The 26,268-nt window shown below is 40.5% G+C and overlaps 1 protein-coding gene across 11 annotated transcripts in view; it reads right to left on the reverse strand.

The window, feature by feature from the left end:
• PDE8B (phosphodiesterase 8B) overlaps nucleotides 1–26,268 on the reverse strand; it is a 245,375-nt gene that overhangs the window by 84,883 nt on the left and 134,224 nt on the right. For all 11 annotated transcript variants that reach the window (XM_030927072.1, XM_030927071.1, XM_030927073.1 and 8 more), the window contains 4 exons: nucleotides 16,213–16,403; nucleotides 12,883–12,942; nucleotides 10,169–10,226; nucleotides 4,336–4,424 (listed from right to left, as the gene is read on the reverse strand). In XM_030927072.1, the coding sequence (XP_030782932.1) occupies nucleotides 4,336–4,424; nucleotides 10,169–10,226; nucleotides 12,883–12,942; nucleotides 16,213–16,403 (398 nt within the window). The remainder of the gene's footprint in view (nucleotides 1–4,335; nucleotides 4,425–10,168; nucleotides 10,227–12,882; nucleotides 12,943–16,212; nucleotides 16,404–26,268) is intronic.

Consider the following 26,268-nt stretch of genomic DNA (forward strand, 5'->3'; position numbering starts at 1 on the left):
ATAGCTGTCTTTCAGAAGTCACTTGTGGAGAAACACACTCTATGTGGACTAATTTGTTAACTTTGAGAGCTGGATAATTAAGCTTTAATTAACACATTTTATCAAATGACAAATTCCTCTCTTGCTGAAGTATTTTCTCTAACTATGTAAACAGGTTTCAACTAAATATATAAACAGGTACTTCAGACTATTATCATTTTCATCAATTCAAGAGGTTGCCTTTATACATGATCTTAGATCCAATCTCCAAAATTTCTTAAACATTCATTTTATGATTATCCACAAAGCATGAAATTTTCAATAAGTATAAAGCCCCATAAGATAAAGTAAATGCTTATCAACAGTTGAAATGAAAGGATATTGGTAGAAAGAACACACTATTTCCCACCCCTGCCCCCCACGACAAACACGACCAGACTGCAATGTTTATTCAGGCTCTCAACCTCTTTGGTTGATGGTTCTATTTAAATAAACCTGCAGCAAAATGAGATAATCAATTTGAGTCATGTTTCTAGAGTTTTAGAACTTAATTGCTTGTATTAATTATTCATACTCTTCTGGCAGAAGAACCTTAGCTTTATTAATATCTGTTCATGGGAACCATACAATTCTTTTGTCTCAGGTATCCTTATGTTTTATTCTTCAGATTAAAAAGTTGGAAAACTAGAAAAAGGAAACACAAGGGAAAAGTAACCTAGGTGTCGAAACCCATGAAGTATAGGTAACGTCACCATTTTCCCCGCACCTTCTAAAGAGCCCTCGAAGGTCCAGAGAGAAAAGGTAAATATTACAGAGGTCCAGGTATAAAGTCTATAAATAACGTAGTGCTATGCTGAGTGGAAAGTGCACCAGACTGAAAAAGCAGGATGCCTGGATTCTACTCCACCACAGTCACCAATATGCTGAGTAGCTGTGAAGGTTCTCAGTGTTTTCCTCTGTCAGTCCAGGTGTTGGGTTACATTATCTCCTGTGTCTCTTCCAAAAGTGCTCTATCTAGACTCCACCAACACACACACACACACACACACACACACACACACACACACACACACTCTGAGGCTGCCTGGAACAAGGGTAGGACTGGGCAAGGTGGTGGCTTGTAGGGAAAAGATTCTGAACACAAGTCCACATCCCAGTAGGAGTCTGGGATGAGTTGGGAGCAGGGAGTGGAAGAGGTAAGAGGATCATGACTTAGCTACTTGTTAGCACTCATTACTGGGCAATAAAGCAATAGCAACTGGTCATTTTAAGCCTTCACAGCTCAGTTTCCACCCCTGTAACACAATAGCTATCACGCAGAGCCCGTATGAGAATAGAGTGCTCTATAAATGTCTGTTAATACTGAGAGATGTGGTGTTCCACAGAATACAGAGCTTTGTCCATCAAAAATGTTGATTCTTTCTAAAACTGAGGATTGCTACTGTCTTAAGATTTGGAGTGAAATAAACATGACTTGGATGTAACTTCTAGACTGACTAATGAATCAAACAATAGCTGGTACTGCATTAGTATGTATCGATCAGCCCAAACTCCTGCTAAGTATCTAAATAATTATCTGTATTTTAGATAAAATCGATCTTTTCATGATAAAGAGGTGTAAGAACATCAGAAGAGATAGTCATCATTTAATTTAGATTATCCTAGACACTCTCCATTTCACAAATTATTCTATTCAACAGAGTAATTAATCAAAGGCATACAGATATGTGATTTAGTTCTTATATCTTTAAAAGTTATTTTATATAATAGAATCTTAAAATTAGACTATATCTTCTGTTTGATCACACCAGGTGATCCTTTTTTTTTTCTTGGTTAAGTAAATATGTTCACTAGACACAGGACCCGGACAGAGGTGTCTACCTTCAACATTCGTCATCATCCTGCAGTACAGACTGTCCTTGCAGAATGACAGTAATGCTACATATTTAGCTGCAGCTGGGGGCGGAATTGTAGGGGAAAGTATTATATAATTAGACTATAATTATTCTAGCATTGTATAATAAAGAGCCTCATTTTCCCAGTCTGCAACAAATGATAGAGTTGCTTGCCTGCCTTGGGGTGCAGGTATATGTGCTAGACGTCCCTAAGTGCCCTAAGGAGCTGGGGAGGGGCCATGGCATGGGTCACTGCCTCCATCTGCTGGGGCTAGATATAGTATACCTGGGAATATGCACATAAAATCATGCACATGTTCACACACACACCCAAAAGGGTGATAACTTGAATAAGGTTGAGGCAGAACCCACCAAAAAGCAACAGCTGAAGCTTGTGAAGAAGGCAAGATAATCCATGTGCCAGGTAAACCTTCTTTCCTGGGGCCACTATCTTCCTGGGTCAGGTCCATTCACCAGTTTCACACTGATTTGTATTAAGAACTTGAGCCTTTTCATTATGACCTCAACAATGGGTCCAATGCCCCCAACCAGTTCTAATAAGTGAGGGGTCAGAAGTATAGTACTTACATAATGGTAGGTACTTAGAAATTTACAAAGTTCTGAATCTGATAAGATCTTAAAAAGTCTTTGGTGCCCTGGCTCTAAACAGATTTCATCAGTACAATAACCTGAAGGCTTTTCTCTATGCTCTTGTTGGCTGGGGATATTTATTTCAAATTTCCAGGCCTGCTTTTGCCCTGTTCATCGTGGACAAGGTGCCCCTAACATTCCTGGGACAGCCCTCCAGTGCCCCCATGTGCACTGCAGAATCTGTATTAGGGCATCTCCTGGCAACTCACATATGCCATCACATGTAATGTTGCCTAAAAAAACAGAAACTTATTTAAAATCAAATAATGGAATTGCCTATCAAAGCAATGAGGTGTTGAGCTGTTCATTTTTTATTGTGGGTAATACACAGCTGAAGAATTAAACCACAATAAAACCCCCCTCTTTCTAATTATATTTATTGTGTAAACATCTAAAATAAAAGTGCCGAGTCTTTTAACCTTCAATGAAAAACAGTAGAGACCCCCAGAAATAAAAACAATTAATCTACATTATTAAAAGGCATAAATTATGGAAGTAAAGGCAACGTGGGTTTCTAGAAAAATTCTATGAAGTTCTCTGAAGCTAACATACACATAAAAATAAACCAAGGGATCTAGCTTACTTATACTTTCAAAAAGTCTTTGTCAATATTTCTTATCAAGGGCTGTTAAAAAATACCTGAATTCCCAAAATATCTGATTTCCCACTGGTTTGAGATTCTTTTTTTAATACTTTTCTATCTAAGGAAGTGACCGTTTATCCCACACTTTATTTCTTAGACCACTCTACCCACCAAAAAGTGACTTCCCTGATCAGGGTGCACCCCAGGGGAACCTGCTTCTCTAGGTTTATGTCAACTCATTTTGCCTCCCTGGGACAGAGGATAATTAAGTTTGAAAAGGGTTTTGTCATCTTTGAATGACAATAAGTAATCAAGATAAGGCATATAATCACTATAATAGGATGCTCTCCTACTTATTTTGTGTTGAGCCTCAAACTATCCATGACTTCTCAGTCAGCCAGAGAGAGAGGCCATGCTACAGACTTTTCTGGCATCCCACAGCCTGAATTTCCTGGGGACTGGGCCCCACAGTGGCCCATGGGTGGAGAAGAGCCTCCTCTTTTCCCTGGTCCCTGACTGAGAAGGGAGGAAAACATCAGGGTCCAAAAAGCCTGCCAGAGTGGAGCCTGAGCAAAACCAGGCAGGAGCTAGGACCCTGATATTCCTAAGAGGGTCCAGGAGCAGAACATCCCCCAGCCCAGCATTCTGGCCAGCAGCCAGACACCCAGAGAATCCCATCCCTGGAATTGAGCACCAGTGACAAGCCAGATCTTAAAACACTACATGCTTGTAAAGAGACTTAAAACTGGTTTCTTAAAGCTACTTCATGCATATTGAGGCCACAAACAGACTTAATAAAATTGCTATTGTGGTTACTTAGCAATTATTAGGGTTAGCATGATAAATATCACCATTAGTTTACCCCTATGCGTAACAATCCAAGTAAAAATTTATAAATATTGAAAGTAGGATGTAGAAAATAATCCTCAAGGCTATTCCCAATCTCGATCTAATTGTGCAAAAATTAAACATTTTCCCAGGTTACAATTTTAAAATTCTGTAAATAGTGGAAAATACTGTCAAAAGAAGAAATGCTTCCAATTTATTTCTTTATATAACAGGCCTTCTGGCTTAGATACTGCTGTTGGCCAGCTGCCATTCATTGCCTGTTTAAAAGCTTCAAAATCCCTGGGATTCAGCTATGAACCCGTGAACATCAGCCTGTTGATAGATAAGATTTTCTAAAGAATTGCTAACCTTATGTTACTGTCTCACTTTGCTACATACCGTAATTTGAACTGGGAGCGAACTTCCCCATGTTCTATTTGAATCAGTTCATTATAGCAAGCAATTATGCTGCTATTCTCCATAAATCTCTGAAAAGAAAGCAAAGACAATACATAAGACATATATAGTTACTTCTTTGAGAGCCAAACAGAGTAACTTAACAGTTGTTCCTACCCCCAGGTAACTCCGTTATATAAGACAATTAGTAAGTAAGATGAGATGAAACAGTTGTCAAGGTGTTCAAAGTGCTTGTTTAAATGTATGAGAAACAACAGACCAAGTAATACTGTACACTTCACTTCCTTCATAACAAAGGTAGAATAAACTACATTATGAACACTCTAGGGCACTGAATGGCTGCCCAGCCATGTAAATTACTGAAACATTTTGCTTCATATTGCACTAATAAAATCATCTAAAACCCAACACTCAGCATGTTCAGTGTGCAGCACATTATCAATGATCTCTTTGGAAGGGAGAGCCTACTCTTTACTTCCTTCCTAATTTTCTGAGTGCCTAATACGGGGGAAAAGTTAAACACAGAATTCTCATATGATCCAGCAATTCCACTTCTAGGTATATACTCAAAAGAACTGAAAACAAGTACTCAAATAAATACTTGTACATGTGTGTTCAGAGCAGCATTATTCACCATAGCCAAAAGGCAGAAACAGCCCAAATGTTCAACATTTGAACAGATAAACAAATTGTGGTGTATACATACAATGGATTATTACTTGACCATAAAATAGGAATAAAATACTGATACATGTGACAACATGTATGAACCTGAAAAAAGTATTAAGTGAAAGAATCCAGACAAAAAAATTCATATATGTTATGATTCTGTATATATGAAATATAGAGAATAGGTCAATTGATTGAGTCAAAATGCAGATTGGTGGTTGCCAGGGCTGTGGGGAGGAGGAATAGGAGTGACTGCTTAATGGGAACACATTTGGGGATGATGAAAATGGCTTTTTTTGTTTGTTTTGCAACAGGGTCTCTAGACAGAGGTGGCGATTGTACAACATTGTGTATGTGCTAAATGCCACTGAATTGTTCACTTTAAAATGGCTAATTTTAGTTTCATCTCAATTGAAAAAAAAAGCTTTCATGTATTTATAAACAAACGTAGTGAATGAATGAACAGATAGATAAGCAAATAATAATGCAGAAGAAAATGCAGCATACATTGTCCTTCATCAAAGAACCACGAAGCACCCATTTATGCTAGGCATGAGCTGCTCAAATCCCACGTTGAAAGAGGAGTAGGCCCTTTTTCACTTAATCCCAAAGTAATTTGGTTTACATTTCTCATATATGCTACATGATTCAGTGTAGGGTATATAGGAAACTGAGCACTTCTCTGACATGATCACATCAATACTTAATGAGAAATAATGAAATCAGAAAAAAAAAGCAAGTAAAAAATAGTAAGGGAAGAGATTTAAGGACAATTCAACTTAGGAAAGGGGAAATGTTTTGCATTTTAATTGATTAAAAAAAAACACATCATGCAAGCCTTTCTAAGCATATGGCTGGCAAACTACTAAGTAGAAAGATAAGCAGAAGTCCAAAGTATTCCAAACTACCAGTCACATTCTTTTGCTTCTCAGGTAGCTATATAGGTGGAGAAGGAGAATACTAGATCCTGCTGAAAGATGTGTTTCTTAGATTTCCTTCACCCAAGTTGGCCAGAGAAAAAAATCAATCCCTCTCCTCACTCCTTCCTTTCTCTCTCTCATCTCTCTCTCCCTCTCCCCCCACCCCAGCTCTCTCTCTCACACACACACCCCACATACACACTGAAGTGGATGGCTCCACATATCTGGAGTGGTTGGCTTCTCTCTGGCTTTCCCTGGGCCTCTGGTCCTCCACTATTCTTACGTGGAAACTGGGAAGGGCTAAGGAAAGAGAGGAAGCCATAAACATACACAGAAGAGAAACACTTTCTCTTTGATTTACAGAGCAAAGTTAAACATGGTTAGATTCCATTTGAGCTTTTAGATGGATAAAAGCTATATATCAGCCTATAACAGAACTCAGGGGGTTGTTAGCTGATGTTTTGTAAAAACATGAAAAAAACATGATAACACACGTTTGAAAATGCTGGGATAACATAGAAAGATATGTATGTATATCATGACACTGTTTTGTAAATAATACACAGTCATTTCTATTTCTGCCTAGAAATAAATCTGAAAGGCTGGTGGCATAAACAATTTTAATTTTTAGCTTATCTGTATTCTCTATAACAAACACGGATTAGTTTTAGCAAAAAATGGAAAGAAAATGTTGGGATACACAAAGTTAGCAGGTTTGTTTACTACAGGACGTCTCAGAGCATTTAAAATGCTAATGTGCAATGTTGCAAAAGTGCTCTGTGAATCCTCAGGTGTGGGAGGAGGGGCAACTGAGTTTTCACGGATTCCCTAAACTTATTTGACCATAGAAGTCTTTCATCACGGACCATCTATTAATAGCTTTTGGTACAGTAGTGTTCTGTGGAGCACTAGCTTGGGAAACCTAACTTCAGTGGACCCAATATAGAGTTTGGAGTTAAACAACATGCATTTGCTTCTGGACTTTGTCATGAGTGTGAGCTCTGGCAAGTTTAGTTGTTTTGAGCCTGTTTCCTCCTCTGCAAAAATGGAGAAAATATCAAATCCCTCATATGTACAGGAGGATTAAGTAAATCACTGGGAACTGGGCCTGACAATAAATCGCAGCTCCCCACTTCCTACTCCACAGATGGCCTCTCCACAGAGAACTGTGTCCCTACAGTTGTGCCCCCGGCATGCCTAGCACATTGCACAGAGGCAGAACTCCATAAACACTTGTTAAACTGAACAAACATTTTTGCAAATAGAAAAAGAGGCACATAAAGTTGATATAAAAACAGCTGCAACCGTCCTTTGCTAAGATGCTGGTTTCTAAAAGGCTCAGCGTGGACTGAGCATCTATATAGTTGACTGCTTACACACAGCTCCAGAGCCTTCAAGGGGAGTTGTTGTGGGCTAGATCCCCACTCAGGGACCGCAGACTGAAACACCAGCCAATTAGCTAGCAACCCAGGGGTGAGTTAAAGCAGATGATCTAATACAATCAAAACAGCTTGGCGATGGGAAACAGCCTCACGGAAGGCAAGGATAATTGGCATATTTGAAAAGGTGCTTGGGAAGAGAGTTGCAAAAGACAGGATTTTGCCCAAAAAAGGAGAACCACCACTTGAAGATCAGTCTCAGCCGATGGTGTGCCACAGTAACGCCAGGAGAGCTGTTGGAGGTGCAGTGTGCTTCTCCTGGAATGAGCCCGAGCTACTGGGGGCACCCTGACCTAACCAGCAAGTGGCTTCTATCAGGGTCAGCACTGAAGAACACCAGGTGGTCTCTGACAGCTACTGTTGTTAATGCCCCTTCGCCAAAGGCTTATTCACTGAGGCTGACTGCAAAACACAGTAACATGTCTGGATAGTGGGAAGTGAAGCCTTCCAGAGCACCATGGACAGGTTATAAAATGTGTAAGAAGGAAACAATGGAACTTTGGTTAAATGTTCTCAATAGCATTTGCACCCAAAGAGTGCCAGTTATTTCTCCTAACTGTGAGCAGATGTGCAACCTCAGCCTTCCAGACAAGACGCCATCGCTTCAAATGGCAGCAATTCTAAACCAGTTTGAGGTAGCATCACTGAACTAAAGGTAGAATTCCGAAAGGACACTCAACAGCATGTACATGGGTCCCTAATCGATAAAACTCACCGTGTGTCATCGCCATTCTCCAATCATCCCCCAGGTAATGAGTAAAATCTACGTCCTCACACTCCATGAGGTCCCAACTCAAACTTGAAAAGGACAACATTGGAATGGGGTAAAGTCGGGGGGTCAATATTACACAGAAGTTCTATGAAGTCTGTGAATAATTTTAGAGCTATTTCTTAGAAAATGAGTAAAGAAAATCTGTCTCAACCACATGGCTTCTTTGCTGAGTTTTCTTTTGCAACTTTTCATTCCAAAACTCAGAAGCATTGTCTCATGCATTCTCATTAAGATATAGCACCTAAGAATAGCTTTCAGAACCAAACGCCAACCTTTGCGAGAAGAGATAACAGACAAGAGGAAAAGTGTTAGGAGCGTGAAAAATATTGCTAGCTGGAAACATTCATTTCGATCACACATCGTGAGCCACTAGACTACCTTGAATCTTCTCTACAGCACTGCTACTTCCACACTGAAGCATACCAAAGCACAAAACAACTGCGTCACAAAGGTAGTTTTTGCTTCTCTGTGGTCTACAACTAAGAGGAATATATATATTTTTAAGCCCGGAGTAGCAAAGTACCATTACTTAAAGCACACAGAGGATTTTCATAATTCACAAGGCACATGCAGTACCCTATTTTTTAAAGAATATATCACTCCACCTACTTGGGATTCAGATTACTCTTTTTTTTTTTTTTTTTTTTTTTTGAGACGGAGTTTCGCTCTTGTTGCCCAGGCTGGAGTACAATGGCGCCATCTCGGCTCACCGCAACCTCCACCTCCCGGGTTCAAGCAATTCTCCTGCCTCAGCCTCTCGAGTAGTTGGGATTATCGGCATGCGCCACCACGCCAGGCTAATTTTGTATTTTTAGTGGAGATGGGGTTTCTCCATGTTAGTAAGGCTGGTCTCGAACTCCCGACCTCAGGTGATCTGCCTGCCTTGGTTTCCCAAAGTGCTGGAATTACAGGCGTGAGCCACTGTGCCCGGCCGGAATTCAGATTACTCTTACCAAAAGATCTTGAGATATTGGGTATGCCTAATTACTTAGTTTGTTGGTAAGTCTCTTTGGAGTAATCAATCTCAATCTTCAAGTTGAATATCAGTGTTATTCATGATGTTTATAGTTTAAGCCAGGAGGTCACAGGATGCTATAGGATTACTTGTGTTTAGATGATCAGCAAAAGCTGTATAAGTAAACCATGGTCTTCTATCCTATTATTCTCCTAAGGGAAATATTTTATTCTTTGCATAGGAGTAATATATATATTTGTTATTTTAAAAAATTAAAATATGAAGTAAGGTCTTCCACAATTTCTCTATAAGGACTTGTTTTCTTTTAATATTAGGGAATATAGTTCTTTTAAACATTCATGTTTTGATGATCTTTTTCCTCCTCCCTTTCTTCCCTTTCTTCTAAGTCCATTCCATCAGTTCCTTTCCATTTGCATGCACACAGCCTTGCCTCCAATCTAATTTCTACCCTGAGATGCTGGGTGAGCTTGGTTATTTAGTTTGTTAGTGAGTTTCCTTGGAGAAATTCTTAATCTTCAAGTGGAATCTCAGTGTTATTTGTGTAGTTTGTCACTCAAAGAATTTTTCTTTGCTGACGTTAATGGTTTCAACCAGGAGTTTACAGGGTGCTATAGTCATCATGGGCCTGTCCCTAGGATATAAACTCTGGCCAGCTCTGATGAACAGAGTCTTGGGTGCCAATTTGGTGGATGTATCTATATATAATCACACGCACATTGAATAGAATTGACTGTACTGATTTAAATAAGATTACTTTGGGACGACAGAATTTTAATCTGATATAATAAGATGGGTTTTTATGTCATTGTATATCTATTGCTAAGATATATGGAGAAAACCCAGAGAGCAAAAAAGGCAAAGAGCTTGACTGGCAGTTGCTCGTTACTCTCCCATGAGAACACAGTCTCTTCCTTTCCCCAACAGTCCTGGGGCTTCATTTCCTTAACAGTTCTCCGTGGCCGCTTTGCTTTTCTGTTATGGGAGAGTCAGGGGTCAAGGTACCCGCACCTGAGAGAGATGCTGGACATCTTGTACATACCCTGTTGAAGCCTGCATGGAGAAGAGGAAGGACTGACGCCTCTTCATGGTCATCCGATCTGCAGCAAAGCAGAAAATGTGGTCACTCAGCAGATACAAACCAGGATTCCTCACACTGAAACATGGAGAGAGAGCAATGAGGCCACACAGCATTAGCTCCAAGAGTGGCTTCCTGACGAGCACGTGCCCACGGGGCACACCTGCCTTCAAGGATACAGACCCCACATCTACCTTCCAGATGCAAAAAGAACAAAAACAGTAGAGAAAGCTCCAGCAGCGTACCTGGAGGTATCACCCTCAGTATACATGAGTGGCCCTTTCCAATTCAGCTGCCCTTTGGGGTTGAGTCACATGTATGGGAGCAGTCCCATAAAGGGACATGTTAGGTGCACTGTTCATTCTGAGACCATTGTCACCAAACTATCTGGAAGTATGACTCCCACACCAAAACCGAGCTGGGTCCAACTCTCAACATGAGGAAGACAGTCAGCAGTCCAGGCTGCAGGACCCCCAAGCCAAATGGGAGAGAAGTATCAGCAGGAACACACAGTTAGAAGGGAAGGAGAGAAAACAAAAATGGATAATTGCCACTCATTTCACAAAAGGGTTTGCTATAGTGAGCCTACCGCTGAGTCTCAGGACTTCAGTTTGAATAAAAGGTGGGATGTGGATTGCCTTGTCATGAAGACATGCCATCTCTGGGCTCCCTATCACCAAAATAGAGAAACAGGGTCTGAGACAGCCAGCAAGTAACATGGGGGACATACCCTAAGAACCAGGGAAGAAAAATGGAATAAAAGGGATTGGGTGGAAACGCAGATAGCAAACAGGAACAGAAGTCCCAGTGCTGACTTGTGGCATTACCCATAGTGGATTCCTGCCCTAAGGGAAAAGCTATTTTATCCACTTTGTTTTTCTTCTAGAATTCCAAGTTCTATCTTCTCTGACTGTTAAGAAGGCCACAAAACGCTTCCAAGGGTATTAATAATGTTTTATTTCTTAAGCTGGTGACATAGACACACACATTCATTTTATTACCACTCTCTCTATATGAAATATTTTATAATAAAACCAGGAAAAGTCGGTGACAATCATAACAAATAAGCCATAGTCAACCATTATTTTGTCAAGGACTAGCAAACCTTTTTGCCCTATGAGTTGGAAAAACAAGAGTGTTTTCTTCTTGGACCCATGTAATAAGCCAGGCTTGGGAAAAATGCTGTGTGGCCTTGAACATTTCTGGTATTGATGTCCAAGCCTCTATAACCTCATTCAGATCTCAGAGTGTCCAGAAGATAAATGTGAAAAGGAGGGTTGAAGGAGGTTCATCTTATGTCTCAGTTCCCCTCATTCATTCCCTGTGGAATCTTAATCTCCCACCAGGATGGAGAGGTGTAACGAACCAGCGAGGACAATGTCTTTATTTTCTCTGGACCACATCCCGTGGTGGGTATCAAACAAAGTGAGAAGACAGAGCTCCTAGGAAGACACTCAAGGAGTAGCAGGTAAGTAGGAGTCTTCAGTTAGGGTAAGACTTTGAAGCCATGATTTCCTGCTGTATCCACATGGCTTTGGAATGAGGCATTTCAAGTCCCCTGGGCCAGACTTTCCTGGCCTTTGTCACAGAATTTGTGCCAAATGTCATAATGAGGCCAAGTCCAATAGGTCCTGGGCCCTAATGAAGTTCTTACTCTCTCCGAAGCTAAATACAGCCATTAAAAGACTACAACAGGCTGGACGTGGTGGCTCACACCTGTAATCCCAGCACTTTGGGAGGCCAAGGCCGGCAGATCAGGAGGTCAGGAGATCGAGACCATCCTGGCTAACAGGGTGAAACCCCATATGTACTAAAAACACAAAAAATTAGCCGGGCGTGGTGACGGGCACCTGTAGTCCCAGCTACTCGGGAGGCTGAGGCAGGAGAATGGTGTGAACCCGGGAGGCGGAGCTTGCAGTGAGCCAAGATCGCCCGCTGCACTCCAGCCTGGGCGACAGAGTGAGACTCCGTCTCAAAAACAAAAAAAAGACTACAACAAATTTTGTTACCTGCCAAGATTCCCACCACTGTAGTTTGTACAGACAACTTTTCTTCCTGCTGGCTCTTTTACTTTAAGTGCTGGCCACATCAGACGATAAACCCAGCAGAGCAGTCACTCATTCTACAGTTTCATTGTACCTACAGCGCAATCCCTTTTCTCTGCCGTCCAGCATTGGATAAACTCTACTGTCCTGCCTCTAGCCACGTAACGGTCCCAGCATCAATTTCATAACCCTTGTCTTGTGGATTTAGTGCCCCTTTATTCTCATGCTTGAACATGAAAAAAAAAAAATGTGTTTCTTCTTAAATGAAAAACAAGCATATCCCCATCTCTTTTCTTCAAAGAAAAAAAGATAAACTGGAACAATGTTTTCTCCAGATCACCTCCTCCTCAAATTTTCCATTCATTTCTGGCATATAATGAGTAGACTTTCTCCCTGAGGTGTATGACTATGTGCTAAAGTAAAGGCAATTACATAAGATACAGAGAAAAACCTAAATATTTCCAGGAACTTGTGAAACAAACACAACCCCCAAAGCAAGATCAAGATCTAAGGCTGGTGTTCTAGGACCCAAGACGTGCCCATTGCTTAGACAGCTCAAAAACCAGATTACTTCTGACAAATATTTCAGAATGAACAGTACTCCTTCCAGCTGGGAATGGGAGGTGCACTTACACTCGTGAAACCACTGCGAGGATCACCGTGTGCTCAGAGGGATTTGTGGCCCGGATCGACCTGCAATGAGAAGCCTCCAAGTCAAACAATGTGATCTGGCTTTGTTACGTTAAATGAATGCGGAACTTCTTCACATTGAAAATGACACAACATCAAATCTTTCTCTAAAGAAAACGTCTCAAAACACACAGAAGACAACAAAGAAAGATGCCCTTGTGGATTAGGACAATCTCTTCATTTTGTTAAAAAATTTTTTTCTCTTAACTCCCAGGCAATTATCCAATAAGTCAGACCTGCCAATTTTCCACTTAAAAAAATTGGCAAATTCCACTTAAATTCCATTTTTTAAAATTGAAACTCCACTCTTCAAAATAAAAATAAATTGGCAGTCCTACAATCCTCTTCTTATCAGTATGTACCTGGGGGAGCCAATTGGGTTTAATCTTTTCTCTTTTAAAATAGCAGATAGTTCAGAAAGTTGACCTTATGATAAAAATTAAAACACTCGCTGGCAGCAGGATGTACAAATGCCGGTTAAAGCCAATTAAAGATGGTACAAAGAGCCACCTCAATTTTTCAGTCCTACTGTAGTTTGTGCTTAAATACTTTAAACAACTTGATCATCAGCTGGAGCTGAGAAATGTTGCAATATAGTACCTGTCACTGTATAATGTTTGTTGTACTAGGACCACCTGGATATAGTTAGTTTATTCCCTAGGAGTTAAACAGGGCCAAAATAATCAGGACATAGAATTTTGAGGTCCATGAATCTTCCTTGCTGTGCCATGCTACAGTCCAGATTCTGCACTGTTCTGGTCAGGGGGTTGTAAATTGGACAAACTTTTAATAAAGGCCCACACACTTGAATCTTGGTGCGAATCAGCATGCTTGCTTTGACCTATTCTCTTGGTCTGGCCTCTGCTTATGCTGAGATATCTTGGAAGGGAACCATCATCTCCAAGAACAGAATTACTCCTGAGTAATTTGTGAAACAACATGCATTTGTTTTTCTCTCTGGCTGTGGGCATTTCTGCTCCTCTCTACTTTAATGTGTTTGAACTACCACTCCCCAAGGGACAGCCGGCTCGTATTGCTTCATCCTCTTCAACTCCAACATTTTCTGACCTTTCTCAAAAAATGCACCTTCTCCATGTCCTGTTCCTTGAGCCCTCACACTATGTGGGAGGAAGGCTACAGGAAATGATCGGCTGCCATATTCCCAGGAAGTGAAGTTTCCTCTGTGGATAAATGGTATTTTAAAGAGATCTTTTGAAGAAAATGCTGTTAACTCACAGTGGGGCAGGAGGCATAAGTCAATATCCCTCCAATGCCGGCACAGGCTACTTCCCACTCAGCCACCCTGTAGAGCAGGTCCTGCTAAGGTGAAGTTACACTTATTTTATACTCAGGAGCCTACTGGATGGATACTCAGTGGAAAGACCAGTTAGCACCTAATGAAAAAATACATAGTGTTTTAGAGTCATGTTCCGATCTCTAGGGAAAAACACTAAGTACTTCTCACCTTCATTCAGTCTTTCTCACCCCAGTAGGCGTCATGGGCACACTGCTGGGCTATATCCTAAGGTGTGGGTTTTAGGCAAGAGGCTAAAACATGTAATAAGCATAAATGGGCTGGAGCACACACTCTCTTGGTTTCTTTTGGGACTGGCTTCCATCTTTTGCGTTGCTTCCTGCTGCTTGTCTCTTTTCTCTTGTCTCTCCAAAGGAACTGGTATGGTAAGAGAGACCTAGGCCTCTTCCTGGATGAGAGGACTAAGGGGAAGGTGGGGCTGAGGCTCAAGGACGCATGTTAGGCTAAGGTCCAGTTCTAGCTCAAGGGTGAGGGATCTAGCGCCACAGATGACAACAAAGAATGCACATCTGCCAGGAGCATGTCACCTACCCATCCCCCTAGGGAATGTGTGCAGAGAGTCAAGCCTTTGGAATCTGGCCACCCTCAACATGACCAATAATGGTCGGGAAACACACTGCCAGATACGTACATCTGACTTCTAAACTGCATAGACTTCTATTGGTTTTCTGAGCACCTAACACAGAAATACATTTGGTAGGAAATAAAACTCTATTTCTTTATATTCAAAGAAAAATGTAAAGTTTATCTGCTAAACTGTGCCTTTGCCTGAATTAAAAGATTTCTTCCTGTTGATTTTTTCTTTAGAAATAAAGCTTATCTTAAGTAATTGTATGTAGGAACAAAGAAGTGTGATATTTCTACTACAAAACTACCTAAGAAAAGTAAGTGAAGGCCAAGAAAAATCAGAAATTCTTCGTTTTACAAGACCCAATTCTACTATAAAATCATCAAAAATATTTCCTAATACTAAAAATAGCATCCAGATATTTTATGATATACTCTATGTATATTTATATACACTATTAAATAGAAAAACATTTTTATGCAGAAAGATGAGATTATTTGAAGCCATTAAAACATTTCTAAAATAGATGCTTAAGAAAAATTCTTCTTTGGGAAACTGAAAATCATCAAAGAATAGCAAGATGATGTCTGCGATAAGAAACTTCTCTTAATCCACTAATTTCTTCTCAGGGTACCAAGGTTCTAAAAAGCCATTTTCCCACCTTTTATTTCACTTACTAACATTCAAGAAAATTCCAGCTCCCCATGCAATTGGACTCTGTCTTGGTCTAGCATTTAATTAGTGACCTCTTCCATCTAGCTTCAAAGCGTTCCACTTCTGCTAAATGAATCAGTTCATCCAGAGCTAACTCTTATGACTGAGCATTTATTTATGAACAGGCCTGTGTTTCCTCCCCAGAGTGCAAGCATTTCTATAAACAAGCAGGGGGTTTGGGTCCATGGAAGATCTTCTGCTGCTGCAAAGTGGCTGCCTTCACTCCATGACTGGGAAGCCTGCTGTGGGATCTACCCATCTGTGTCAGGCAGGAAAAAATTTATATTTCACACATTTCCGATGTTCATTTTGGGAGAGAATAATGAAGATTAAAATAGCTAGTTTAAATCCAAACCGTATCTGTGTAATGAGAACTGTGTGAATTTTAATCTTTTTTATGAGCAATACACAGGGTGGGGGGAATACCCTGAAGTTATCAGGGGAGCCCAGCTCACACCTCTAAATTTAGTACAACTCAAATGTGGAAAAGTAGAAGAGGAGAGAGAAATCTACAGGAAGGAGCTATAGCTTTCACCATAGACATTTGTATACACTGCTTCAAAACATCAACACATATTTTAAAAATATTTGAAATAAATTAAAGATATCCGTAAATGAAATTCATTTTAAGCTGTTAAGCGAACATTTACTAAGCATATTAAATTAGAGAAGGTACCTGCACACTGCTTCTGCATCGAAGTTCTGAGTTTGTCTATGATCAATTACAATAATTTCATGATGCTTATCAAGAAAGCATTCAAGGGCTGACTCTGGAGTCCGAGCAATATTGCATCTATAACCAGCTCTGTCACAGGCCCACCAGAAGCCATCGCTCTGACTATCTTCCTTTGCAAAGATCAGCAAAACCTGAAACACAACAAAAAGAGCATCTTGAAGTAAATCATCATCCATAGAGACTATTAAAAACAAGCCTATTGGCCAGGTGCAGTGGCTCATGCCTGTAATCCCAGCTCTTTGAGAGGCTGAGGCAGTGGACTACTTAAGCCCAGGTGTTTGAGACCAGTCAGGGTAACATAGCAAAACCCTGCCTCTATAAAAAATACAAAAAAATTAGCCAGGCACAGTAGCACATTCCTGTGGTCTGCACTACTCAGGAGGCTGAGATGAAAAGATCGCTTGAGCCTGAGAGGTAGAGGCTGCAGTGAACCATCATTGCACCACTGCACTCCAGCCTGGGCAACAGAGTGAGACCCTGTCTAAAACAAAAGCAGAAACAATCCCCCCAAAACAACCAAAAGACCAGGCCTATGGTATACTGGTTTAAAATGGGGCCTCTGGAGGGAAGCTACCAGGGTTCAAATCCCAGCTCCTCCAGTTGGTTACAGTGCTCTTTGAACAAGGTATTTCACCTGTTTGGCCTGTAGTTTCTTGGCTGTAAGAGTGAAAGAACAGTGCCACATAAGTTAGTTCTGAGAACTGAATAAGCACAGAGAAGGTGCCCATTCACTCTGGTGGTGATTGTGACTCACTGCAATTACAAGTATTTCTAATTTCCTAATTAGCTTTGTTTTTAAATAAGAAGTAAAATTATTAATGAGATAGTTAACACAGGTTAGATTATGGTTTACATTTACAATACATATATTTGATTCCAGTTGCAAGTGGTATTTGCCTTTAAGTCTCTAGAGGCCACCTCTTTGAACTTAACACTAAAATACCTACAGACATAAGGAAGTAAGGGAACTTAAAACAACCTCAAAAATGAATTTTAACATCCAATCTTTGCCAAAATCTGGAAAGAATGATCATGAAATGTAAAGCTGATGGAGTTCAGTTGAGGGAAATGTGCTTCTATTGATGAACTGCCTCACTGAGAAGCAATTCTGCCCACAGGAAAGAAGGTAGCAATACTTTACACAGTTCCTCCCTCATCATCGCCTGGGTCCAGGAACACAGATTCTCTGCCAGCTAGAAAGACCCAGACTGCCCTACCATCACCTGAGCTCATTTATGTATTTATGGTCCATCTCCCTCACTAGAGAAGTAAGCTTCAGGAGAGTAAAGGCTCCGCCTGGCTTGTTCCCTGCTTGTACCCCCCATGCCCAGCACTAGCCTGGCACTTCCTAGCTGTTCAGTAAATATTTGAGAAATGAAAAAGCAACTACTTGTGGGGTCTTCTGAGAAATGCGAGAGGGCTTTACTATGAATAAGATGTAAGACCACCTCCCAGCAATAGATCTAATAAGAAAAACCTATAATAATCTCAAAATATTGTTAAGGCACTCAATACTCTTCTGCACCCACGTCTGGTTTAAACAATTAGAAATAGAAGGGTACTTTCTCAACACGAAGAGCTTTTGAGTCAATAGTCGATATATTCATCATGATGAAATATCAAACATGTTTCATTTAAAATCAGAAACAAGCCAAACTGTCCAATCATTACATTTGAAAACTACTTTTTTTTTCTTTTTTTTGAGACAGAGTCTTGCTCTTGTCACCAAGGCTAGAGCGCAATGGCACAATCTCGGCTCACTGCAACCTCCGCCTTCCAGGGTCAAGCGATTCTCCTGCCTCAGCCTCCCGAGTAGCTGGGATTATAGGCGCCCACCACCACACCCGGCTAATTTTTGTATTTTTTTTAGTAGAACGGGGTTTCGCCATGTTGGCCAGACTGGTCTCGAACTCCTGACCTCATGATCTGCCCACCTCGACCTCCCAAAGTGCTGGGATTACAGGCATGCACCACCGTGCCCAGCTGAAAAATACTTTTATTAATTGAAAATTGGAAGTATATAGAAAAGCAGAAACAATAATATAATGAAACTCATGTACTCCTTACCCGGCTTCAGCAGTAACCAACTCCTAGCCAATGTGGGTTCATCTCTATCCCTACCCATTTTCCTAGCTCTTACAACAGATTGTGGCAAATCCAGCTATTTTATCTCATCCATATGCATCTGTGAAAGATAAAGATTTTTTAAAAAGAACAAAACCACAGTATCATTTCATACCTAAGCCTCCCCAATAATTCCTTAATATCAATAAATATCTGGATATATTATATATGCCATTTTTTAAAAGTACCCTGGGCTGACTAGGGTCTGTCCCTCTGCAGCCCAGGAAGCTCCTAACATTTCCAGCCACAGAGTTCCTTCCAGGAAGAAATGGGAGGTGCCTCTCCCAAGAAAAATGAAGGACACAACCTCGTGGATTTTCATAACGAAAGCCTTCCTATCAAACTATTAACAGGGGAACCTGAATGAGAAAAATCAGGTAGAATAAACTGGTTGGTGCAAAAAGTCAATAACCTTTTACTTGGTGTAGCTGTGATATTGACAAGAGAAACTCAATATGCCAAACCTAGAAGTCAAAAAAGGTGAAAAACTTCCTGTCTCTCACCTGTCTGGCTGAATTATGGATTTTTAAACAAGAATCTCAACAACTTATATTTCCTTGACACCATTATGCCTCAATCTTTGACTAATACAGTAAGAATAACAATTCTCTTGTTGGGCATTACAACAACTATCACTAATTTTCAGAAACACTGCTTTTAACTGCTTATGTTATGTTGATGAACAAAATAAAGACTCTTTGCATTATAGTGGTAGAGGCACACACAATAAATAGACCATTAAGTAAGTACATTATACAGAATGGTAATAAATGACAGGTGCTATGTGAAACCCAGCAGAGCAGAGTAAGGGGGGTCAGCAGTGGGTGCTGGCAGCAGAAGGAAGTAGGCAGTTAGGATAGGTCCTGCTGAGAAGGTGACGTGTGAGCAAATGCCTGAAGGGAATAGAAAGACAAGCCCAGTTTACGCTGGAAGGAAAAGCATTCCAGGCAGAGTTCTATAAGCCCCTGGTGTGTTCTAAGGACTGCAAGGGAGCCAGGGTGACTAAAGGGAGGGTGTGAGGACAAAAGGGTGGGAGCAGGTCAAGTTCACGGCAGAGGGCTAGACCATGATAAGGCCTTCTAGGCCATTTGAAGGTCTTACAAAACTGGATTTCACATGGAAACTCATAAAACTGATTGAAGGTGGACAGCGGTATTAATTGTATGTTTTTATTTTCTGTGTTTCCGATGCTTTGACTTCTGGCGCTTTGCTGACCCTGGAAGGACTGCCCTTCTCAGGGTTGCTAATTCCTAGAGATAGCACACAATTCTCCTGTGAGCATGCCCTTCATATGCAAATCAACCAATCCAGAGCCCATTCCCCAACCACCACCACCTCTGGTTCTTACCCTCCAGGCCACAATTCCCCAACCCTAATCACCCTAGGGCCAGGTACCAGACAACTAGAATCACCAATATGTCCCAGACCTTTCTGAAATTAATCAGACTAGCTTGGCCTAACCCTGCTCACCCTGCCTCACCCAAGCCTTCCCATGGAAACCACAGTGGAGGCTCTTGCATGCGATCTCCTCCCACTCCCTCTGCCTCCTGACTGACTGTGGTGCTTCCCAGCATGGCCCTGGGTGGCACACTGTGCCTCCCGCTCTGGGAACTGTAACTATTTTTCCAATACCAATTGTTCCTAGATCTGTTGGCCTTACCATACCTGAATAATAAGATCTGTATCATGACACAGATCTTATTATTCAGGTATGGTAAGGCCAAAGGATCTTATTATTTAGGTATGGTAAGGCACTCAGGAGAGAATTTCTTTGGCTAATATTTAAACATTTTCCTATTTATAAAAAAATTAGAAAGACTGCTTTTCAATTATTCAATTTCTAATCAAAGTGAAAATTTATGGGAATAAAGAATATATACTTTAGAGTAAAACACTATAGCAATCACCTTTTAAAAATATCTGCCTAGCTCTTGAAAATAATACCTTCTCCAGGAAAGTAGTAGATCCAAGTAGCCCAAATTGGACTCTTTGTCCCCATCTTCCAGGCTATAGCTGGGCTAATGATATTCTGATTCCAGGAATTTAGAATTTGAACAGAGAGACACCAAGGCTAGGAACTGGGACCTGTGGCCCATTAAGAATAGAGATATTGGCTGGGTGCGGTGGATCACGCCTGTAATCCCAGCACTTTCCGAGGCCGAGGTGGGCGGATCACCTGAGGTCAGAAGTTCCAGACCAGCCTGACCAAGATGGAGAAACCTCGTCTCTACTGAAAATACAAAATTAGCCAGGCGTGGTGGTTCATCCCTGTAATCCCAGCTACTCAGGAGGCTGAAGCAGAATTGCTTGAATCTGGGAGGCAGAGGTTGCAGTGAGCTGAGATCGTGCCATTGCAGTCCAGCCTGGGCAACAAGAGAGAAACTCCATCTCAAAAAAAAAAAAAAAAAAAAAAAAAAAGATATTGATGGAAGAATGTTAAACTGCTGATGTCAAAGGGCTCAGAGATGGCCCATGGACACCCTTCCCAAGCCACCCACCCTTTTCAACTCTTTCTTGGAGTCCGAAAAAAAAATTGCACTACCCTTCTAATACATTTCTTATTTACTTATGTACTTTTTTGGTATAAGGCAGTTATTACTTACAATCGAAAAATAAAAACAAAACAAAAACTTATGTAATCCCTTTTCAGCTTTAATATTCTGTGTATCAGTATTTCTCATTTCTTTGACATGGCCATTTGTTAAGATTTATTGACTATTAACTGAGGTCACTAAATGATTAACTCATATAAATGATTCTGCAAAACATATTTTTGAAAAATCATTACTAATGGTGTTATAACTGAACTTGATCTGTAAAGAGTAACAGTAAACTGACTTTGTGCTTCCTCAAAATAATATGCTCAACATTCATTCAAAGAATATTTATTGATGACTTGTTATGCAAGACGTTAAGAACTGGGAATAAAAAGATGACAGAGATAGCCATAGGCCAGTCTCCTCCTATGGGCTCCAGTCAAGGAAGCAGATAATTATAATAAACGCACCAATAAGTGGTGACCACAGACAAACGAAGCATGGACAAGAATCCAAGCACAGGAGAACAAGCAGAAGGAAGTAGTTTTGTCACATCAATCTCACTGTACCCTTGTAAACACAGCAGAAGAGGAGAAGACGCAGAACTGATCTGGGCTGAAGCCTGGAACAATGAGGAAGCCTCTTACTGGAGCAGAGCTCAGCCAACGTGTGTTCTGTCCATAGTCAGAACATAGCTATCGGCAATCCTCACTTGCATGGTAGAATCAGACTATAATAATGACCATGCATGAGGGTTGAAAACTTACGGAGTGTGTACATTTTTCACTTTTCAGGTGATGGGTACACTGAAAGCCAGTACACAATATATGCATGCAAGAAATCTGCATTTTTATATTCTATAAAAATAAAAATGAAAAAAATGACCATGTAAAGCTATCTTAATAAATAATGGTAAAAATTATGATTGTTTTGTGACCTTTAAAGATTTGTGTCAACATACTGAAAATTTTCTTATTCTTGGTTATAAATATTAGAGAAATGAAAAAAATATAAAGCTAAAATTTATTTAATATATTGCAATTTAAAATATTAGAAACATTGAGAATTAAAATGTTTTATTTATTTAAAAAAATTATCAAGAGTAGTTTGGACAGTGCTTGCCATCTTCTTCTAGTTGTATAAGTTATGATATGAAGTGAGCATCTTTTCCATGCCTTGGCAAATTATCATACTCATAACTTTGGATCAGCTGCTGACATTTAATCCTCTGTGCTTTCAGTATCATGCAATATCCCCAGAGCTCCTTTAATTACTGTGAAGTTTTTTGCTGGCCTCACTACCGCTATGACTTCTTCATCCTTTTTGTCACACCACTGTCCTCATTTATGTTGATGAACTTACATTCACTAACTTCTACCAGCTACATGTCTAGAATCTCTCAAAGACAGCAGTGTCGGCATTCCACAGTCAACTATTTCTCCTCTAAGTCCAATTACATTTGATTCAAATTTCACTCACAGCATTATCATTTTTCATCTCTTCATTGCACTTTCATCTTTGTTAGCTCATTCCCTCTTTCGACGATCTATTTTTGCATAATGTCATGTGGGTTTATCACGAAGAGATAGGAGGCAACACAACTACATGCTTTGCTGTCTGTACTTAGGCTGAATAACAGATAGGCAGAAACCAACCAGAGTCTTTGGCTAAAAAAAGTTATGGTTAAAAAAAGCGATAGGTTACTGATGATGCTGCACATTTGTTATTTACATAGTGATTTGCGGACTGAAGAACCAGCTGCAAAGTTTATGCTTTATGCATTTATTCACAGTTAAAACACTGATGTAACCGCAATCTGAAACATGTTGTTGGGGTCTGGTGTTATTTAAGTAAACCATGAAATCTGTGCACATTAGAACTATACAAAGCAAGAGATACCTGCTTTTCAAAACTAACTACAAATACCTCAAAGAAAGCTGAAACACATCTTTTTGAGGATAGCAATAATCTGTCTTTGACAGCTAAATTAGAATGAAACTACTTTATCTGGTGACAGCTAATTATAAAAAAAAGATGAAAACAAAAACTAACTTTTCCTCATCTTGAATAAGGCAATATAGGTGTTATTACTAGCATTATTTCTTAATGAGGGTATATCTATGTGTCTTCAATGGATTGTTAATGTCTACTATTAAACATCCAGTTTTTGGAATATTTAGTTTGGCTTTAAGCAAACACCTGGTAACAAGGAGCTTCTAAAGCAGACCACATATATAGATCACATAAGCTGTTTCTGCATAATACTAAACAAGTGGCCAATGTGATCAGGGGAGGGGTTAATTGAGTTTAAAAAAATGGTCTGAGAACTTTCCTTAAATGTCCCTAGGAAAGTGATGCTGATTACAGCTATAGTTTGATGAGAATTTTCTAAGGGCCAGCCACTATACTGAATGTACTAGAAACATACTGTCTCACTCAATAACCAGTTACAGAAACTCTTTGAAGGTGGGAATTATTCCTATTTTATAGACATGGAAACTGAGGCTTAGATGGTTAAAAAACTTGTCCACAGCTGCACTGCCAGCAAGATGTGAACCGAGGCTGGCCTGACCCCAGGGCCTTTGCAATCACTATGTTAAGTAACTTACTGTCTCTCAGCTCCATAAATATTTTTACCTATAATATTAGACGAAAATTCTTAACAACCCTGTGGTTCTTTGAAACTGGCTGGACGAGGTAGAAGACGCAACCTGGTAGCAGTAGTAAGGACAGAAAGCAAGAGAAATGCTGGCCACAGCAAGTTACTGAGTCTGAACATCTCCATCCCTCAGTCATTTCACTTAATGTGTGAAGGTCATCTCCCTATGAGGCCATGTGATCTCCAATATATAACATCCCCCAAAATATAATGGTTCCAGAAAACCCATGCCCTACAACATGGAAGAATAAGGTGGTTTTTGTTGTTGTTGTGTTTTTGTTTTTTTTTTTTTTTTTAGGGTTGGAGTCTCACTCTGTTGCCCAGGCTGGAGTGCAATGGTGCTATCTTGGCTCACTGCAACCTCCACTTCCCAGGTTCAAGCAATTCTCTGCCTCAGCCTCCAAAGTAGCTGGGATTACAGGTGCGGCCACCACATCTGATTAATTTTTGTATTTTTAGTAAAGACGGGGTTTCACCATCTTGGCCAGGCTTTGAAAGGAGATGTGACCTTGCTAAGAAAAAGCTTAGGTCACAGCTGTGGGGATCCATTTCCAAGTCCAGTTGGAAAGCCCAGCATGAGGGGGAATGGGGACAGGACTCTCTAAGCAGAAACACACAAATTCTGCACACTGGGGAAGTAAATGTGTTCCAGGTATGGATGAAGAAAAGGCCACTTGATTTTTCAGACAGTCTCATGTTGATTTGGATCTCCTGTCTCATAACACTTCCTCTGCTTTTTATTTTCTAGCCAAGATTGGAAAATATGACTTTCACTGTGGGTCACATCAACTCACGCAGGAGAGACGTGCTCTGCAGCACCACTCTGCACTTCCAATCCATTCCACTCCTAACTGTGCTCCCACCAGCTCTGTGCGGGGTGTGTGGAGCCCCATGGGAGTACATTTCCTGACATGGGAGTAAATTTCCCCTGATGAACTCAGAAATGCACCCTCAAAAGCAACTATATCCTGAAATATTCTTATCAAGCCATTTCCTCCCAAACCCTAAGGGCTCTGGCTGATGTAGCTAATTAATATTTTTGGCACTGCAGTGAAGGAAAAAAAGGAGAAAAAAAGTAAAATAAAAGCACTAGGACATAGCTTGATTTTTCTAAGTCAATTGCAATGTTAGTAGCAGAAGCAAAAAAACACTAGATATCAATGCACTGAAAGTTAGTGTGTTATGGACAATAAAACTGACCTTCCAGACCTCTCTCTGTGGTCAGGGAACATGGTGCCTTTTCTCTCTCCCCTGCAACACTTAGCATAGAGCCCCAAACATAGGAGGTACTCAGTAGATTCTTACGGCATAAATCATTGAGTCAAAACTCTATGTTTGAATGAGACCATAGTGAAGCCATCCTTGGTTCTAAGTTGAGTTTATTATCTTTTTTAAAAGAAACTCTTAATTATTGTGTCCCTCACTCAAAGAGGGACTCTTTACCACTTGCATCTGCTGTTATTTGGAGCCAAACTCATGTGAGGGAAATCAATGGGGTATACAGTAGCACTTGTAATGTTCCAGGTCTTGCATTGGGTGGCGGGCTTATGAGTTTATGGTATTCAATTTGTTATTATGTTTCATAGGTTATGAGCACATATCAAAAATATTTTTGTATGTTTTAATACGCCACATATAATAAATTCAAATTTATAGACAAGTGTTTTTCAGTTGTGGGAGGGTGGGGCTGTCAGGAGGTACTTAAATTCTGCAAAGGACTGTATCATGTCTGAGAGGACAGAAAGATAGTATGGCGAGATTTTGTTATAAAATGTGACTGCTAATCACACATACTAAAAATAATTTCAGGCTGGGCACAGTGGCTCACCCCTGTAATCTCAGCACTTTGGGAGGCCAAGGTGGGCGAATCATGAGGTCAGAAGTTCAAGATCAGCCTGGCCAATATGATGAAATGCTGTCTCTACTAAAAATACAAAAAGTTAGCTGGGCGTGGTAGCATGCACCTATAGTCCCAGCTACTTGGGAGGCTGAGGCAGAAGAATCGCTTGAACCTGGGAGGCGGAGGTTGCAGTGAGCCGAGATTGTGCCACTGCACTCCAGCCTGGGTGACAGAGCGAGACTTTGTCTCAAAAATAATAACAATAATAATTTCAGGGTAACCACTAAAAGAATAGCAGTATACCTATATTAGAGAAAAGAAAATGTAGCTTCAAAAACATACCCAACTTAATAAGCAGAAACAAGAAACAAGAAAACAAAAGGAAAAGGTTAATAAATAGAAAATACAAAATAAAACAACTGTATCAGTATTCACACTCAATGTAATCAGATTTAACTCACCTATTAAAAGACAAACATTATAGAAACAGATTTTAGCTCCCTTTTTTTTTTTTTTGAGGTGGAGTCTCGCTCTGTCACCCAGGCTGGAGTGCAGTGGCGCGATCTCGGCTCACTGAAAGCTTTGCCTCCCGGGTTCACGCCATTTTCCTGCCTCAGCCTCCCGAGTAGCTGGGACTACAGGCGCCCGCCACCACGCCCGGCTAATTTTTTGTATTTTTAGTAGAGACGGGGTTTCACTGTGTTAGCCAGGATAGTCTGGATCTCCTGACCTCGTGATCCGCCCGCCTCGGCCTCCCAAAGTGCTGGGATTACAGGCGTGAGCCACCGCGCCCGGCCAGCTCCCATATTTTTATTGAAAAAAAACCCCGACATACT

This window comes from Rhinopithecus roxellana, chromosome 3 (assembly GCF_007565055.1).
Source record: "Rhinopithecus roxellana isolate Shanxi Qingling chromosome 3, ASM756505v1, whole genome shotgun sequence".
Classification (NCBI taxonomy): Eukaryota; Metazoa; Chordata; class Mammalia; order Primates; family Cercopithecidae; genus Rhinopithecus; species Rhinopithecus roxellana.